The 17,733-nt window shown below is 48.4% G+C and overlaps 1 protein-coding gene across 12 annotated transcripts in view; it reads left to right on the forward strand.

Annotated features, from left to right (window-relative positions):
• Positions 1 to 17,733, forward strand: part of Eph (Eph receptor tyrosine kinase) — a 53,549-nt gene that overhangs the window by 8,317 nt on the left and 27,499 nt on the right. For all 12 annotated transcript variants that reach the window (XM_086909066.1, XM_086909072.1, XM_086909070.1 and 9 more), the window contains exon 2: positions 5,734 to 5,813. In XM_086909066.1, coding sequence (XP_086765192.1) covers positions 5,734 to 5,813 — 80 coding nt within the window. The remainder of the gene's footprint in view (positions 1 to 5,733; positions 5,814 to 17,733) is intronic.

Genomic DNA, 17,733 nt, shown 5'->3' on the forward strand with positions numbered 1-17,733 from the left:
TCGGAATAGTTTTTCTCCCATCTGCCGCTCGCTCGCTCGTTTTATTAATTAACTCGGCCCGTAATCCGCCGTCGAACAACGATACATACCGGGAATGGTAACGATCTTGGAATACCTAACAGTACTCGTGCGTGTATATATATATATATATATATATATATATATATATATATACATGTATATATTCGTACTCGCGCGCGGCGTGCTATACCCGATCCGCGTAAATTTCTGATAAATGATCGATCGTTGAAAGGGACGATTTTTCCATCGATCGAAGAAAAAACGGAACGAGAGGAATTTCTAGGAATTGGAATTGGCTTTTGTTTCGTAGGGCGTCGAATATGTACAACGGTTTGCCACGATTGATTCGATCATGCGGAAGTTAAATTAATAACGGGGGAAAGAGAAACGAGGGGGGAGGGAGGGTGGAGAGGGAAACGTCCGTGGAAACGTGAACGGGAAGAGAAAAGTGGAAAGGAAAGGAAGGCAAGGTTATTTTCGTTCGAGACAAAGGTTGCCAATCCTTAAACGGTTCTTTAAGAAATTCGATCGACTCGACCGAGCGAAAGGCGAGAAGCGAAAACTGATGATGGCGGAGGGGTGAAAATTAACAGGGAGATTAACCGATGGTGGACGAATGTCGCGAAAAAGAAAATTTACGAGAGAGAAAGACACGGTCCGCGAAAGAATTTTATTTATCCCAGCGGGAGAGCGTGGGATCCTACATCACGTTCGGGGAAACGAATAAGCATTTCGACGACTTGGCCCCGATCCAACGAATGATCGATGCCACCTCGCGCAACCATTTTCTTTTCGCCTCGATACGCGTTTCACGCGTTTCGCGGGTGGATTTGGAGAGCCGGCGGGTGGTCGCCTCCCCGGTTCTCGTCGGCGCGTTGTCTGTCGTCGTGCGTCGCGACCAGCAGAAACTACCGAAAAGGGAGAGGAGAGGAGAGGAGAGGAAGAGGATTGAAAGGGAAAGACGCGGATGGGGCGAGGAATAAAAGCGAGGGTGAAGGAACGGACGGGGGAAACAAAAGAGAGAGGAGGGGGGGAGGGGGATTGCACTTGAAAAGCACAATTGAAATTCAAGATCCATATGCAAAGAGCCTCGCGAGAACTCCTCGGCGAGGGGAGGAGCGGAAGAAGAAGAAGAAGAAGAAGAAGAAGAAGGCAGAGAGAGAGAGAGGGAGAGGAGGCGAACCGACGTCTCCAGACATTTTCTCTTCCCCCCTCGGCCGAGGTCTGCATCCATCCGCCGCGTCACCCATCGGGATCCCCATATTGTTTAAATAATTGATTTAACACGTGTACATACATTATGCGCAAACATAATAACACTATGTAAATGGTAATTCCAGCGATGGCTGGCGCGGCGCTGGCCCATCCGGCGTGGGCCGAGCCGCGTTAGGGGCCTTCTTTCGTTCGGGCTCCCCGCGCCGCCCAGTTGGACCCAAAGATCGTGAACGCGCGGGATCCCGCAGAGAGAGAGAGAGAGAGAGAGAGAGAACGGAGACCGGGGTTAAGTTTCCGAGCACCTCATATTTTTTCCGCTTCTCCCTCGAGACGACCGCTGCTTCTCCCCATCCTCCCCGATTCACGCGTTTTTTCCCTCCTCTCGATTCGCTCCCACGGTTCGCTCTTTTCCCTCCCCTTCTCCCCCTCTTTCGAAATCCATTTTTCCATCCCGTACGATGGATCGAGATGAGAAGAGACACGTTCTCGATCGAGGAGGACGTTTCTTCTCCTCGTCGTTTCGAGATCGATCTGCGTATATATCTTCGACTCGATCCAGAGAGAGAGTTTGTCGTCGTTGCTAGGATGGGGCGTAGATCGTCCGATCGAATTTGGCGGATCCCGAGCCGCGCTCGAAGCGCGCCGGTTCGATGGGTCAACGACATCCTTCTGGTGAACGGTTCGAGGTGCGATAGGATACGTCGCCGGGTGAGGGAGCGAGCGAGAAGAGGGATTCGAGAAGAAACCGGTGAAATGAGGGAAGAGAGAGAGAGAGAGAGCGCGAACGGAAGGAAAGGAGAGGAGGAGGAAGAGGAAGGAGAAGGAAAGTCGGGATCCTGACAAATTGGAGGGCCGTTAAGGGCCAGAGGCGCGGAGGAGGCGTCGCGTCGGTTTCGCGTTGAAGGGAAAAGAGCATCGTTTGGATTGGATCGGGGGAAAAAGACGAGACATCTCGCTCGGCATTTTTACAGCCGAAATAAAGCCGAAGGAACCGTAATACCGTTGCACACGTTCGCCGATATCGTAGGTGGTCTCCTCTCACCGGCAATCTTCTTCCCTTTGCCTCACCTCGCCCCCCCCTCCTCTCTCTCTCTCTCTCGCACCGAAACTCGTGCATCTCGACGAAGCCTGGCCGCCTCTGGCGGACTTGTACAAACACCGATAATCGAACGCACGCGCGTTCCTCTCGTTTCTCCAACCGCGATACCTATTACCACCAATCCCCCTTCCCCTATCGCGGTTCCCTTTGACCTTTCGCTCGCGTAACTCGATCCGCCTATTATACCCACGATCGATCGATCGATCGATCGATCGAATAATGGAATCGTAATATTTCCTCGTACGATCGCGTCTGGACCCCTCGTCCTCCCCTGCCGTTGAAAGCGGTTTACCGGTCGAGAGATTGAATCGTCAGAGATTTAACCGTGGATTGCGCGGGGGGAGGGGGGGGGGGGAAGGCAAGTTGGATAGTTGGAACGGCGTGGAGACACGCAAACACCGTATTTCGACGAGTTCCTCTTTAGAGAGAGAGAGAGAGAGGGAGGGATATATAAAATTCGAAACAGAGAGAGAGATAGGAAACTTATAAATTTCCTTAAGGGAGGGATTGCGTTGGCGAAAATTCGCCAAGAATGCGAGGGAGAGGCGCAGGTGTGCGTGCGAATCGTAATCTTAATCGAGTTGAGCATGAGTATAGTATAGAGTTGGTGGATGAGTATAGTAGGTAGGTAGGTAGGTAGCCGCTCGGATCGCAACAGGTTTCTTTCTCTCCCCGCGCGCGATTCAATCGTATGTTGGGTTATAGAGAACCGGCCGACCTCTCTTACGAGAGGTACGTATGGTAAGAGCAGGCTCGTTACGTCACTCATCCGTCGTCGTCTCTCCTCGACCTCGGCTATCGATTTATCGCCCGAAGAAGAACCGGCCGATATTCTCCCTTCCACCGCGATTTCCCGATTTTCCGCCCCTTCGATCTCTTGCGATCGAATAAACGATTGGAGGGAGGATGTTCGGTGATTTTCTTCGAGCCGAAGAAAAGCCTGTAGAAAAAGACTTTCCAATTTTCTCGCTCGCCTCCTCCTCCTCCTATACGCGTTCTCTCATTTGAATAATATGAAAAATCGTGGATCCCGTGGTGTTTCCTCCTGTGGGGAGCAGGGGAAGAGAGGGAGGGAGAGGATGGATAGATGGATGTATAGGTGGGAGAGAGGAGAGAGGAGCGATCGGCCGGTGGAGCGAGTTAGGGCCGGCGGGCAACGCTATGCATACCGTCACACCCAGCGACACGCTCCAAATTTGAAATTTAAATTCGGTACGTCTCACGGGACCGCGTCGTACACCGGTTACTCACACGCGCGCGCGCGCGCGCCTCTTTACGTATTCGTGGGAGTGCGTGTTGGGGTGGAGGAGGAGGAGGGTCGAAGAGAAACGCGAAGAAAAGGAACATCCGACGAAAAGGATATACATCCTCGTTTTCACCTCTCCGTAAACATCGTCCTCGGGGACGATAATTCGACGCGCTGTGACCCATCATCGACTTCGTGTCCAGACCTCGTCTCGTCGATCCACGATTTTTATCCCCGTATACCGGAATAAAATCTGTGGATAAAGGAAAGAAGGAGAGAAAATTCTATCCTCCTCGAGGAAAAACGAAGAGAAAGCAGACTCACGCTCTTTCCTTCCTTCCTTCCTTCCTTCGATTTCTCTTCTCGCGCGTATCGAGGCAAGTTGGTCGTTAACGACGCGTCCAACCTTCTCCTCCTCGTCGTTTCGAGTGTGTGTACGAAATACTCGTCGCGAGTAAACCTCCTCTATTCGGAACCACTTGCGAATAGCGGGTCAATCCAAGAGAGGTTCCCAAGTTTGGAAAGTTTATATACGGGATCTTCTTACTTTGCGAATTCGTAGCGCGGCAGGCATCCTCTTGGGATGTATCCGAATTAGTTCTCGAGAGTGCTCGAATTAGGCGGGGGCGCTGCAAAGCCCATTACACACAATGAGACGACTTGGAAGAGAGTCGGATCGGGTCGAGTGGCTTCGCCTCTCGAGAAGTGGATCCGTTGCTTCGCGAGAATTCACGGATATATATATATATATCTATCTATGCGTCCATCTCATAGAGACTTTCTTCCCTTCCCGATTCCATTTATTCGTTCGCGCTGCGTAATTTTCTCGAACGAGGCGAAAGAAGAAGGAGAAGTACTTTCGAATTCCCTTTCCGGGAGACTGGCGGTAAAAATTTGGCAGGGAGAAATTGCAGGGGGTGGGTAGGATAGATAGATAGGTAGGTGGCGGCGGGACAATTATTTTCACCGGCCCTCTCCCCCGTGTTTCGACGCGGTCGTGTCTCGATGAGGTCGGGGATAATCGCGGTGGAGCGCGTGAGAGCCCCTGGGATTCTGCTCGTCGAAGTGGTGGTAGTGTCGATGGACGGGGAGAGAGAGAGAGAGAGAGAGAGACAGGGGGTGGCGGAGAAGGGCCGCCTCGGATGGATTTTGCACCGCGCAGTTTTCACCTTTGAGATTCCATCCGACGGGCGGGCCGCCACCAACGAACGCGTCGGCTCGGGTACTTTGGTCTAGGAATTCAAGGACCCCCTCCCCGTCGAAGTGTGCGGGATCGACGACGACGACGACGACGACAACGACGACGACGACGACGACGCGGTTGATGGTGAACACCGTGCGACGAGGACACGAGTAATGGTGGCGGAGAAAGGTGGGGGAGATGGCGCGAAACGAAGGAGGAAGAGCGACGCGTAGAAAAGCGGAGTGGCGTTGGAAAGAAAGAGGGAGGGAGAGGGTCGGGGCGAACACCGTGGAAGAAGGACAGGCAGAGGAAGGGGGAGAGAGAGGGCGCGAAAGTGAGACAAAAAGATGGGGGAGGGGGGGAGAGATTGGCGCGGGTGAAAAGCGAGGGAGGGAAGGGTAGGAGCGAAGGGTGGGTTGTAACAGCAGCCGGTCGATACGCGTGTCGTGCGACGCGCCACGACCGGCTGTGCTGCGTGTGCAACGATACGCGCGCGGCCACCCTCCCTCTTCTCCTCTCCTTCTCCTCCCCCTCCTGCCTCTTCTCCCTTCAACCCCGGCTTTCTCACCCTTCTCACCCGTGTACAGGAAGGAAGGGGGGAAACGAGAGCTGTGGCGAGAAGCAAGGTGTTTTAGCACGACGGTCTCGAGGATCCGCCATTTTGAGAGGGAGTCGTTCCTCCCTCCCCATCTCTCCTCCCTTCAAACGTTGACTTTTCACGGTACGATCTTCGCTAGGGGCGACTCTCTCTCTCCCGCGCTATAGTTTTCGATACCGAGCGTGTACACGCATATATATATATATATATATTTCGTCGAGTCGAGGAATCGCGACGATCATTTTTTCACCCCTCTCGCTCTCGGGGTAACTTTTCTGTATTTTCTCTCTTTTCCTTGCGATGCAAAAAAAAAAAAAAAAAGAAATGTCACCGTTCCGTTCGATCAATCTTCTTTCTTTCTCTCGTTTCAGTTGTTCTCTTGGACACGACGCAAGAGGAGAAGCTCGAGTGGACCAAGTATCCTTTCGGCGCGGAAGCTAACACCCCAGGGGTAAGTTTTGCCATCGTTGCGATACTCGATCTCCTCTCCTTCGAGGGGATCGATGTCTCGATCCACGCTCGAGATTCTTTCGTCGTGAGAAGCGTGTCTCGAGCAGGATCGGGGGAGGAAGGAGATAAAGAGGATTTTGGACGAAAATTTTCTCGGAAATTTCCGTACGGAAAGTGTAGGGGACGAAATGGACACACGGCGAAGAAGAGCGCGGATTCGGGGGAGAGGTATCAGAAGCGCTTTATGGTCTCGATGCGCGCGGCATACGTGGGCTCCCGCTGGCCTGTGCGCGCTCTCTCCGGCGCCATGTTTGTTTTTCAGTTGTTAAGCGCGCAGCGGGCCGCCAGACAGGTTTAAATCAGCCACTACCTCCTCCTCCTCCTCCTCCTCCTCCTCCGTCACCTCTCTCTCTCTCTCTCTCTCTCTCTCTCGATCGTACGCGCTCTTCCTCTCTTTTCCTCTGTCCCGGTCTTGCCTCCTCGCTCCTCTCCCCCGTACCCGTCTCGTACACACACACACCGCCAAGCGGACCAAGAGTCAGTCCGCTGGGTAACAAATTGCTTTTTGTTTGAACGGACAAATTAGAGAGACGGCCGCCAGATAGGGAGGAGAGGAGAGAGAGAGAGAGAGAGAGAGAGAGAGTGGTGGTCGCGAAACAGAGAGGATGCGTTTATTTAACGTTCATAGTTTCCTCTGTGCACGCGTGTATATATATGTGTGTGTGCGTGTGTGCGTGTGTGTGTATACGGTTGAAAATTGTACTCGGAACGCAGGTGTCGCAGGTCCCCTAAATATCTGCCGCGCCTTCTGTGCAAACTTTATCGAGGGGGAGGGGAGGGCGATAAAGTAGCGTCGGAAACCGCTTTGCACCGCGAGAAACGCGCGCCGCTTTCCACCCGATATTTACTCGATTCTCCTCCCCTCCCCCCCCCCCGATTCGAACCGATAACCGGCGATAATACGCGATAATTAATCGTCCGTCGATCGTCCGTTCCCTCCTCTGAAACGGAAACGGAATTATCGGTGAACCTTTTCGGTTATTACGCGTTCGATTTCAACGCGTTTGTTGAAATCGGGTACCGACAGGGGAAGCGCCTGTTTCTTTTTTTTTTTTTTTTCTCTCTCCTTTCCCCTCTCGCTTTCAGCTTTCGATAGTTAGCGCCGTGCCGCTAATCGAGCAACGAAACCGTTCCGTTTGAAAAGGTTCTTTCGGTTGATTTTACCACCCGCTAAACGCCCTTCGAAACGAACGGGATCGCACGGAAGCTCGTTCCTTTTTCCCCCCCTTTTTTCTTTTTCCTTCGAGGAACGGCTCGAAAAAAAGAAGAAGAAAAAGAAGAAGAAGAAGAAAGAAAAGAAAAGGAAACAAGCTCGTCCAAGTCGTCGGTACTCGAGTTCGCTTCGCACCTCCTCCTCCTCCTATTCTATATAAACCGCGCCGCTCGAGAATACGCACAACAGTTGGCGGAGGAGCGTCGGTTTCTCTACGATCCGAGGAGTTGTTCGCACGAGTTTATCGCCTCGTTTCGGGAACTGGCTCGTCCATCTCTCTCTCTCTCTCTCTCCCGTCCTTATATCTTTTCTCTTCTTTTTAATTCTACACGCACGAGCGTGTAACGAATCCTTCTTTGGGTGGAGCAATTTATCCGGTTCGAGCGGGGGTAAGGAATATATAGAAGCGATAAAGAAGAGACGGGTAAATAACCGTTTCGAAATTCTTCGAGGTCTTATAGGACTCGAATGAATAATTAGCGAATTCTCCCTACTCCCTAAAGATCTTCCTATCTAATTCGTTTCGATATTTGTTTCCGAACCGATCGAGTTTAATCGCGGTGTTAATTCGGTCGGCGATTATCGGCGATCGCGCGTGAAACGAGAACGTTCCGAGAACCGGCTCACCCTTCGAATTCCATCGAGTCCGTTCGTTCGTTCGTCCGTTGGTGTCGATGATCCAGGGGGGAGGAGGAGAGGTTTTATCTCGTTCCTTTCGATGACGGAACACCGTTGTCGTCCGCTCGAGTTAATCTCCCTTCCTTTCGAGAAATTTCTCTCTCTCTCGAATACGTTTTGATTCCAGGTTTACTCGGATCGGGATGAAAAACGGGACGAAATCCTCTTAGATCGATCCAGTTTCTCGATCCAACGATGGTTTCGAGTAATAGGAGGATAACGGGGGATAAAATTTATTTCTCTCCTCCTGTTTCGAGGTTGGATGGATTGTTATTGTTTCATTAAAAATAAATGTGTACAGAAAGAATTAATAATCGTTGCGTTTAACCGATGTGGAATACAAAGAGGAAATGAATATGAATACGAATATTTGCGATTGTGAATCGTTAAGTGAAAAAGTGAAAAAGCCGATCGAACGCTTGGAATTTGGACATGAAACGTGTAATAAACTTGAGCTTGAAAATTAGAAACGATTATTCTAAAGAGACAAGTGTTATATCAAGGGGAAAAAAGGAGTAGCTATTTGTTTGGATATTCGCTCGAAGGAATCGAAAGAAATAGAAAAATTAGGATTATTATTACTACTATTGCTTATTCCTTCAAAATATAATATATGAATTAACAGTGAAAGGATATATTACAACGTAAGATATTATAATGTGATGTAATGTGATTTTTCAAAACAAATACGGCAGCGAAGAAAAGTTTAAAAAAAGTTTTCTACTTTTCGGAACGTATTTAAAAAAATCATCGACGAATCGTTACATTGCTCGAATTTCTGATTTATTACTTAAAGTTTAATTCAAAAAAAATACTCATAATATAATTTATATTTCGAGATGTTCCGTGCATAAAATCGAAATTTAAACGCCTCTTAAAAAATTTACCGAATTTACTTCTCAACTATTTCGAAACGAGCGATCCGATCATTTTTATCCATTAATAATTCTCCCCCCCCCCCCTCCTATGTTAATCTCGTAAACGTTTAAGAAGACACATTTTTTTTTTTTTTTTTTTTTTTTTTTACACATTTAAAAATTTGTCCAACCGAGGACAAGCTGCGTTGCGGTCGAACCACCGTGCGTGACGTCACGATGGAAGAACTCGCGCGCACGAACCTCCTCTTCCCCCCTAAAAGCGAGTCCTCGACTCGTCCCATTCAGATTGTTGGACCGGAGACTGCGCACACGATCCTTTCGTGCACCTTTCGTGTACGAAAGCGCGAAAGAAGGAAGGAAGGAAGGAAGGTTTGATCGAGGCGAGGACGAGGAGAGTCGCTTGTTTTTCGCCTTTCGGAGGAGGAAAATCGCCGAGCAAGCAGGGAAGGGGGATTATATTAATATAATCGGACGGCAGGGCGAACAGCGTCGGGACGCAAACAGGGCAAACGGAATTAGCTCGGAATATTTGAACGAGGTTGGGGTGGGGGGAGGGAAGAAGGATCGCGTGGCGAGACCGTGGTCGCTTTGATGGCGTTGCAAGCGAGAGGAAACTCCGGTGCAAAGGAATATACTCGAAGGTACTCCCCTCGTTCGCGTGTACGTACCGCTAATCTCGATCGCCAGGACCTCTGTCAAAGAGGATCGCGCCCGGATCCAATAATCCCCTCGAGGATTTCGAGAACTTTAAACAAAACGAGAAGAAAGAAGGGGGAGGAGAAAAACTTGAATTAATCGAGGATGCTCGAGTTTTCAACAAACGGACGGACCATCGTGCTCTCCCCTTCTACGATCGGTTTACTTCATTCGTTCTTCGACCAACTCGGAGGAACTCGCGTCGCTCGTTACGCGTGAGTTATCTTTGGAATCCTCTCCTCGAAATCGATCGAGGAGAGGAAGCTACGTTTCTCTCTCTCTCTCTCTCCTTTTACTTGGGATCTCTTTTTCTTTTCCCTTTCTTTTTCCTAGAAAAATTTATCGTCGGTTTAGCGACGACCCGACCCGTTTCTTCGTGTCGTGTAATTCTCGCGCGTAGGAGAGGCGAGCGAGAGAGAGAGAGAGAGAGAGAGAAGGTTTAGAAAGTCGAATAAACAATGATGGGGAATGAATTTTTGGGAAACACGAACTCGTACGAGAGACTACGATGTACTTTATGCTCGTTAATGTAAATTATTGGAGGTGTATATACACGCCGTTTACCGATCGGGAACATCCAATCTACGGGAACACGGAGGAGAAAAGTGGTCGATAGCAGTCACAAAGGGGGGAACGCGACGCGATTTATTTCCACGGAGATAAAGTTTCGAGATGGAACGGGTCGAGCGAGATCGAGGACTCGTTCGACGGAATATTTAAATCATTTCCTATTCCCGGGAACAAGGAGAAGAAGGATATTCAAATGCACGCCCGGTCGAGGTAGTACAACATTTTCGTTCGAGTTTTCGGTTTCGTTTAACTTTCGAAAGGGAGGGGTTTCGTCGAAACGAGAACGAGAACTAGCGGCGAACTAACGGTACTCCGTCGCGCGAACTGGTCGCCTGGAGTGTTGAAAAAGAAAAAAAAAAAAAAAAAAGAAAGGAGAAATTTGGCTTCCGAAAGGGGATCCGTATCGCTGGTTGATCGTCGTCCAGCGGAGAAGCCGGGAGCCAAGTTCATCTCCGAGTCGATGAAACGTGGCGATCGTGTTTGCGAAGTTCTGGCGAAAAGGTCTACCACTCCGACTCGCACGTGGCGCTCGAGTTTCTATCTGACCGTTTTATCTCGCGTTTCCTTCATCTTCATCCTCCTCCTCCTCCTTCTCTCTTGCTCCTCGCCTTTCGCCTCCTTCTCGAAATATACACGGCCATTTCCTCTCACCTTTCCTCTTTCTTCGCTCGTTTCGCTCGTCGGTTCGTTCGCTTTCGCTGCTCGCCATCCTCTCTTCGTCCTCTTCTTCTTCTTCTTCTTCTTCTTCTTCGGTTCTCCTCCCGAGGAGAGTTTGGTCTTTTTAACCGCGGCCGTATCTGCATCTAAATGCGCTCCTCGGATGCGAAATTCTGAGGACGTCACGTGGTGATATGTGACTCGGGTAACAGCGTCTTCGGGGGCTCTCGCTCGTCAAGGATCGCCTTCCCGGAATGCGAGGCGATGGGACGCGCGAGAAAACGCTCGCTCCTCGCGTGTGTATATATTCCTTTTTCGCATACGACCGGTAGCGATACTACACGGTTCTCGCGAATTTTCGAACGAAAATAAAAAGTTTTCCAAGCTCTTTCCCTCTTCTTCTTCTTCCGTTCCGAGTCGGAATTTTCGGAAGGAAGGAACGACGAACGACGACGTTTCGGAACGTTGGTGATTCTTTGGCTTGAAAAAGTTTTTGTCGATCGATACGTTGTCGAGAAGAACTTGGTCGATAAGGAAGAATGTGGAAGGATAGGAACGAGCGGGAAAGCCAATATCGGTTCGAGTTTATGGAGGTGGTGGAGCGTCTAAGTAATTACCCGTACCTCGTAAAAAGACTATATAAATAGGAGGGTGGAGACAGGCGCGTGTGCGTCTCTGTTTTCGGGCCGAGCGTTGTACAACTCGGGTGGAGCGCAATAATCGTACAGCTGTGAACATTTCGGAGCGACGAGCGGGAATAATAAATATCGGGTTACATTCGGCGAGGGAGGGAGGTGCGTCCGGGATAACTAGCCGACTATTTACCTAAATATTTATTAACCAGATAAGCCGAATGATTTATCCTCGTCTTTTTCTTCGACTGACTCGTCGAAGACCGCTGAAAAGAAAAAAAAGAGAGAGAGAAAAAGAGAGACGGTGGTTCGTCGTTGGTGGCGCGAGAAGGAGAATACAAATTCGACGATCCTTCGAACGAATTATCGCCGATGAACGGAAGAAGTCCCCTTTTCTCTCTCTCTCTCTCTCTCTCTCTCTCTCCTTTTCATCCTAGTCCCCTAGAGGATGAATTATCGGCCACGTAATTCGAGACCATCGCTTCGTCCTCGATCCGCGAGCCGCTTCTTCCCGTAACCCCGTTTATCTCAACCTCTCTCTCTCCCCCTCTCTTCCTTTTATCTGTGGAAAAGGATACGCTCGGCCCGATTTTGCCATCAATCGAAACCGAAATGATCGTCGTCGTCGTCGAGTTTCTTCCAGGTATGATGCGCACGGTGAATCAACCGTTCTTTCCTCCCTCCCTTATCGCTTATCCAATTGTACGCGCGTCTTCTTTTCTCGTCTCGTGGAGAGAGAAATGGAATAATGGAATGCTCTCGGCCGCGAGGATCTCTGGTTGGAGATCTTCGCCGCTCGGAAGAGGAAGATAAAGAACGAGAGACATCGTTCTCGAGTTTAAAAATTAAAAAAACGGAGGAGGAGGGGGGAGATGGAATCGAGGAAACGGTGGTAGAAAACGTGGACAGACGGCGGAGCTGCGTACACGTGTTTTTCGGTGTGCAACGCCATCGCGGGCAAAAAACGGAACGGAACGAGGCTCGCCGTACACGGCCATCGAACGAAAAGTATCGATTACAGATACTTCTCGTCTCTCGGGGAAGGACGACTCGCGGAACGAAATAAAATCGCGCACTCGGCTCCGATCGATAAACGCGCGATCCTCTCTTCCCTGTAACCTCTTCGTGTTACACCACGGTCGTGGACACGACTCGCGTACGTATCTCTCCCCGATGTATACGCTCAATGCTCCACTTCGGATATGAGAAAATATCCTTCTCCAACGAAATATATATATATATCCGCTATATTTCTTTTCTTCTTCTTCTTCTTCTTCTTCTTCGATAATCGCTTCGTAAAAGAGAAGGAAACGTACAACAACTCGTGCATCTCCTTTCTTTCGAGATTGGAATCTGGAATAGCGCGATAAGTTTAAGAGGCGAGAGTCCAATCCGCGGAGCAACGATCTCGCGAGCGAACATAACGTTTAAACGGAGAAAGAAGATCTTTTTTTTTTTCTCTCGTGGAAAGAAAAGATTCGACGAATAATTAAGAGGAGCGAGTAATAAACGTCGGTATTTTCTCGGTTTAACGGGAACGCAGGGTGATCAAAGGATCGCCTTTAACCGTCCCGCAAATGCGATTATCCATAAACGAGAGGAACGGTGAGAGGCGGTAAAAGACAAAAAAAAAAAAAAAGAAGAAGAAGAAAAGAGAGAAGAAAAGAAAAAAAGAAAGATCAGACCATCCAACCATTCTCCTTCTTCGCGGTTGGGATGGGTTGGTACGCAATTACGCGAGACAGAGAGAGAGAGAGAAGGAGAATATCCTGGGACACTCTGGGAGGCTCGTCGTCCCAAATCGTGGACGGGGAGAGTCGTCGGATCGATGCTCGTAACCGGCCCTTCCTGACCCAGGTGTCGCGCTTACGCATCTGTTTGCTGATTTGTGGCTCGGCGTCGTTTCACCCACGGATTTTTATCACGGCCAAAAGCTATCCCGTGATTGCGTCGTTAAGAATCTTCCGCGGCACCAAAGTAAGAGAGAGAGAGAGAGAGAGAGAGAGAGGCTTCTTTCCTTTCCTTTTCCTTTTTATCCTCCGCTTCTTCTTCTTCTTCTTCTTCTTCTTCTTCTTCTTCTTCTTCTTCTTCTTCTCCACGCGGAATCCATCGAACGTCCGTCCATCTCCTTCGTTATTTTTCCACGCGTTTATTACGCGTCCATCGATTTACACACGCGGCTCGGTCGCCGGCACGTTCGTGACGCGATAACATTAATCGCGATGCATCGGTGATTGATTCTTTTTTTTCTCTCCATGCGCGCGCGCGTGTAACATGCAGCCGTGGAAAAAAGGATACGCGGATTTAATGGATACGAAAGCATCAACGCTGAGAAGGAAGGGAGGAGGATCGCAAGGACTCGCTCGTCCCGTCTCTCCCTCCTCCTCCTCCTTGCTCGCGTCGCAGCCGATGAGCCGGGACGTTTTATCGAGACACTCGATAGATGTACGATCCTTCTGGATCCTTCCCTCCTCCGGATCGCGTTGTCGCGTGATCCGCATCGTCGCTCCTTTATTTCATCCTGTCCTCTCGTGACTATCCGACCGACCGTGTACCGCCGCGGCTCTTCCCGTCGCCAGGGAAACGAAATCCCTCCCTCTCTCTCTCCTCCCCCCCCCCTCGTCGAAGTAAGAAAGCGGAAGAGACGAGACTCGAAGTTAACACCAAACTTATCGACAATTGTTGTACACTTATTTCTGGTAATAAGGCGGGCAACACGAAGTAGAAATATTTCTTGGAAAGGAAAAGAAGTAAAAGTAAATAATACTTTGAAAAATATATTGCACGCATATTTTAGGAACAGTTTGATAGAACTGTGATAACTGTGATAGGTTTAAATACGTTTAACGAAAAGTGTGCACGAGAAAGATCGGTTGCTTTATTGAAAAATTGATGATCGAAATATACGATGCTACCACGATACTACTAATTTTGAATTAGATTAGAAAAAAAAAAAAATTGTTGCTTACTCAACTCTACGAGTCAAGTTTGGGTTTTATCATATAAGAATAGTTTCTTTAGGATTTACAGATTTAGTATATTTACATTTATTTATTCGTGCAATATTTAAATCATTAATATTTATACGCGTTAGGAAGATTTATGCGTTATATAAATAGAGTCCAAGATTTATAAGAATGGATATATTATGGAATATTTTATATTTTTTATCCTTTAGAAAGAATGATTTTAATATCTTCTATATTAAGATTTCGAGAGAAAGATACTCGATGTGCAATAACTCCAACTCGTCATACCATACGATACGCGGCACCTCGTTCAGATAGTCGTTAAGCGAAAGGTAGTTTGATCAATTCGACCGCGTAAGTTTAGCGTTAAAGTTGCGCGTCGATGATCCCCCATTTTTCTAATCAGGAAATTTCAGGGCGAGAATTCGTTGGTTAAAAGTCGACCGTTTTCTGCGCGATCCGTTTAATCGTTATCTGGCTGCCTGGTAGTAGCGGTAAAGGAATCCACGTTCCTTCCTTCCAACTCTCTCTCTCTCTCTCTCTCTTCTCTTCCCGTTTTTCCAACGTGGTAAATTGGCGGAATTCGCGCCAGTGTCGTAAATCTAATGTCGCCCTCGAAGCGGCGCTACCGTGATAATTACCGGGGGAGGGCGTGGAGAAGGGAAAAGAAAAATAAGTTTCGATCCAGCGTTGGTTTTCGATTCGTTTGGAACGGATCTCGCGCAGCAAGGGTGGAGGGAGGAGGAAACAAGGAGGAGAGCGTTCCTCCATTCACACCGAGATACCCGCCGAATTCCGTGTTTTCGCTCTCATCGTCGGCCGGCAAACAAGTCGACCAGCGACTGGTCGTCGCTCGTGGAACGAAATTAATGCTAATCCCCCGGCAATTAATCCTCCTCTCCCCTTCCTTCCTCCTCCTTCCGAGCATAGGTGAGGCTTACCCCTCCGACGCCATCCGTCACACACTTTTTCTTTCTCGATGCTCGCCGCGCTTATTATTTCGTAACGCGAAAATATCCCCTTTTCGACACCTGGAATATGGTTTAGACACGACTTGTTTCGAAGGAACGAGAAGAAGAAGGAAGGGTCCTTTCTTCCGTTATTCGCGAAGGAAGACGTTTCGAGTTAGCGATCCTCTCGCGTCTATTAGCTAGATCTATCTCTCGATCTCGACATCCGAATCAACGCAGAGTTGGTGTCGATCCCCTTTCGTTACGCGGGTTACAAAAAAAGAGAAGAGAAAAAAGAGGGAGAGAGAGAAAACAGGGGTTCTTTGTATCTTTCTCCCCCTCGTTCTTTTCGCCGCCCCTGCACGCACACCTCGTCGGCACGCGTTGTTGTCTCGTCGGATTTAACGATAGATCAGGAAGGGAAGGGGAACGAAACGTAGGACCGTTTATTAGAAGTGATAGCGTTTTAACTGGCCGAGATATTTCAAGAAGGCGAGACTTCGAGGAGGGGAAGGAAAATGGAGCACAGGACCAATCTACGCTGCGTTTATTACGCTCCGCTCCCGGACAAGTTGGGAGCAAGATTGTTCTCGAAGCGTGTGGGCCGAATATCCTCTTGATTAAGATTTAATTTTTAAATCACGGCCACTCGTCGAACGATTCGTCGGGACACGTGCTTCCCTCTCCACACTCCCCTTCGAATTCCTCTTCGACTCGAGGAAAAGAGAAAAAGGGAAAAATATAAATGCTTCTCAGCTTTGCTTTTTAACGAAAATAACGTGTCTAATTGGCTCGAGCTTTATTCCGAGCAATATTCTCTTGTCGTTTTTTCGTCCGCGCGAAGGCAGGATCGGGCGCGTTAATCAAGGGGGAGGAAGGCGGACGGTTTTCTGCCGATCGATCGGCCGAGGTTCGAATGAAAGCGGATCGAGCGATTCGAAAGACTTCTTCCTTCTTCGCCCGACACGATTCAACGAACCGCGCGAACCGTATATCGCACGCAACGACGAGACGTGGGATTACGATCTTGTTGCGGAGAGATCGAGCTCGATTTTCCAGTCGTCTTTTATTCGTCGATGAAAAATTTCTTCGCCTGTGTCGTCTTCTCTCCTCTCTACGAAGGAAAATCTTTCTTTTTCCACGAATGGATCGGTCGGGAGAATCCAATCTCGTTAAATCTCTTCCTTCTTCTTCGCTGCCTAGAAACTTGGGTGATGCGTGTCGATCTCCAGTGGTTGCCCCCTTTTTTAACCTTTTGCACTCCTTGTTCATTCATATTTAAGAAGATCATTGCTAAGATCAACTCGGAATTATTTTTCATTTTCCGATCAATACATCTGAAAACGTCTTTCTGGGAATATATATTAATTACTTGCCGTTTTAAAGTTGAAAAAAATATTCGATTTTTCAAAAATTTTTAAAAAAATAAGTAAAACTAACTTCTAAATTGGAGAGTAATGGAGAGTGACGGGAATAAATGCTCCGATAAAGTATAAAGTATATATATATATATATATATAAAAAAAAACAAAGATTATAAAGAGATTTAGAATTTTACATCGTTCGAAACAGTCCTCGATACGTAATCCTGGTTTGGATGGATCTGCCACTTGTCGCCTATATTTGTTGTTGCGCGTGTAATAAGAATATATGGGTCTAATATATAATATAATTATACCTTGTCTTTCGAAGATTTTTTTCTTTTTCTAAAGAAATGATCTCAGCCTCGAACACCCACACCTCTTCGTATCCCATACGAACCGCGTTTCTTCCGAAAGGCGAACTTCTCCCCAAAACGTCTCGAAAATCGAGGAGAAGCGGAACCCTTTTGTTAAACCTGGAAAGTAATATCCAGGAATTAAAATCATAAAAATGACGGGGGAAAAGAAAAAAAGGAAAAGGAATCCACACGGCTCTTTCCCAAAGAGGAGGAGGCACACAAAGGGAAGGAGGACAAGGTGGACGGAGTTCCACAAAGCGTGCAAACCACCCCCTCGAGCGAATATAAAATTCAACCTTCCCGAAATTTTCTCTCTCTCTCTCTCGTGCTTCCACGAAATTAATAAGATCCGCGCGAGGGATTCGAATCGAGTCGTCTCTGCGAAGGATAGAAGGACAGTCACGCGTGGAGAGTTAAATGGATGGACAGAAAATACGGTCGGCCTTCTCCATCTCCCGCCACGTGAACCACCGCGTGAATTTTATGCGCGTCACGGAATGGATCGAGATTTAATTTCGGCTTTTCGTTGGCGCCGATATTCCGAAGGAACGGCAGTCGTTCAAACAACGCCCTCTGCCCTAAGATTTATTATTATAAGAGCAACGGCAACGATTTTTCGATTACGTATTCAAAAATCCCTTGATTGCGATTTTTCTTTAATCTTCGATTCGCTTCCTCGTGGTGCGAACCGTTTAAACTCGGAGAGAGAAGGGAGAAAGAAAGGAAGAGAGAGAGAGAGAGAGCGCACCCTTGGGTATCTAGGAGGAGGCAAAGCCTCTCCTAATGCATCTGTACGTTTCCCATTACGATTCGGCGCGCGTGGGTTAAACTAACGAGACGACTGGAAGGGTGAGAAGAGAAGGACAGCGCGGGCTGGCATGCCGGTTGGATTAAAGAA

This window comes from Apis florea, unplaced genomic scaffold, assembly GCF_048593485.1.
Source record: "Apis florea isolate Af1SG1 unplaced genomic scaffold, ASM4859348v1 contig_3081_pilon, whole genome shotgun sequence".
Classification (NCBI taxonomy): Eukaryota; Metazoa; Arthropoda; class Insecta; order Hymenoptera; family Apidae; genus Apis; species Apis florea.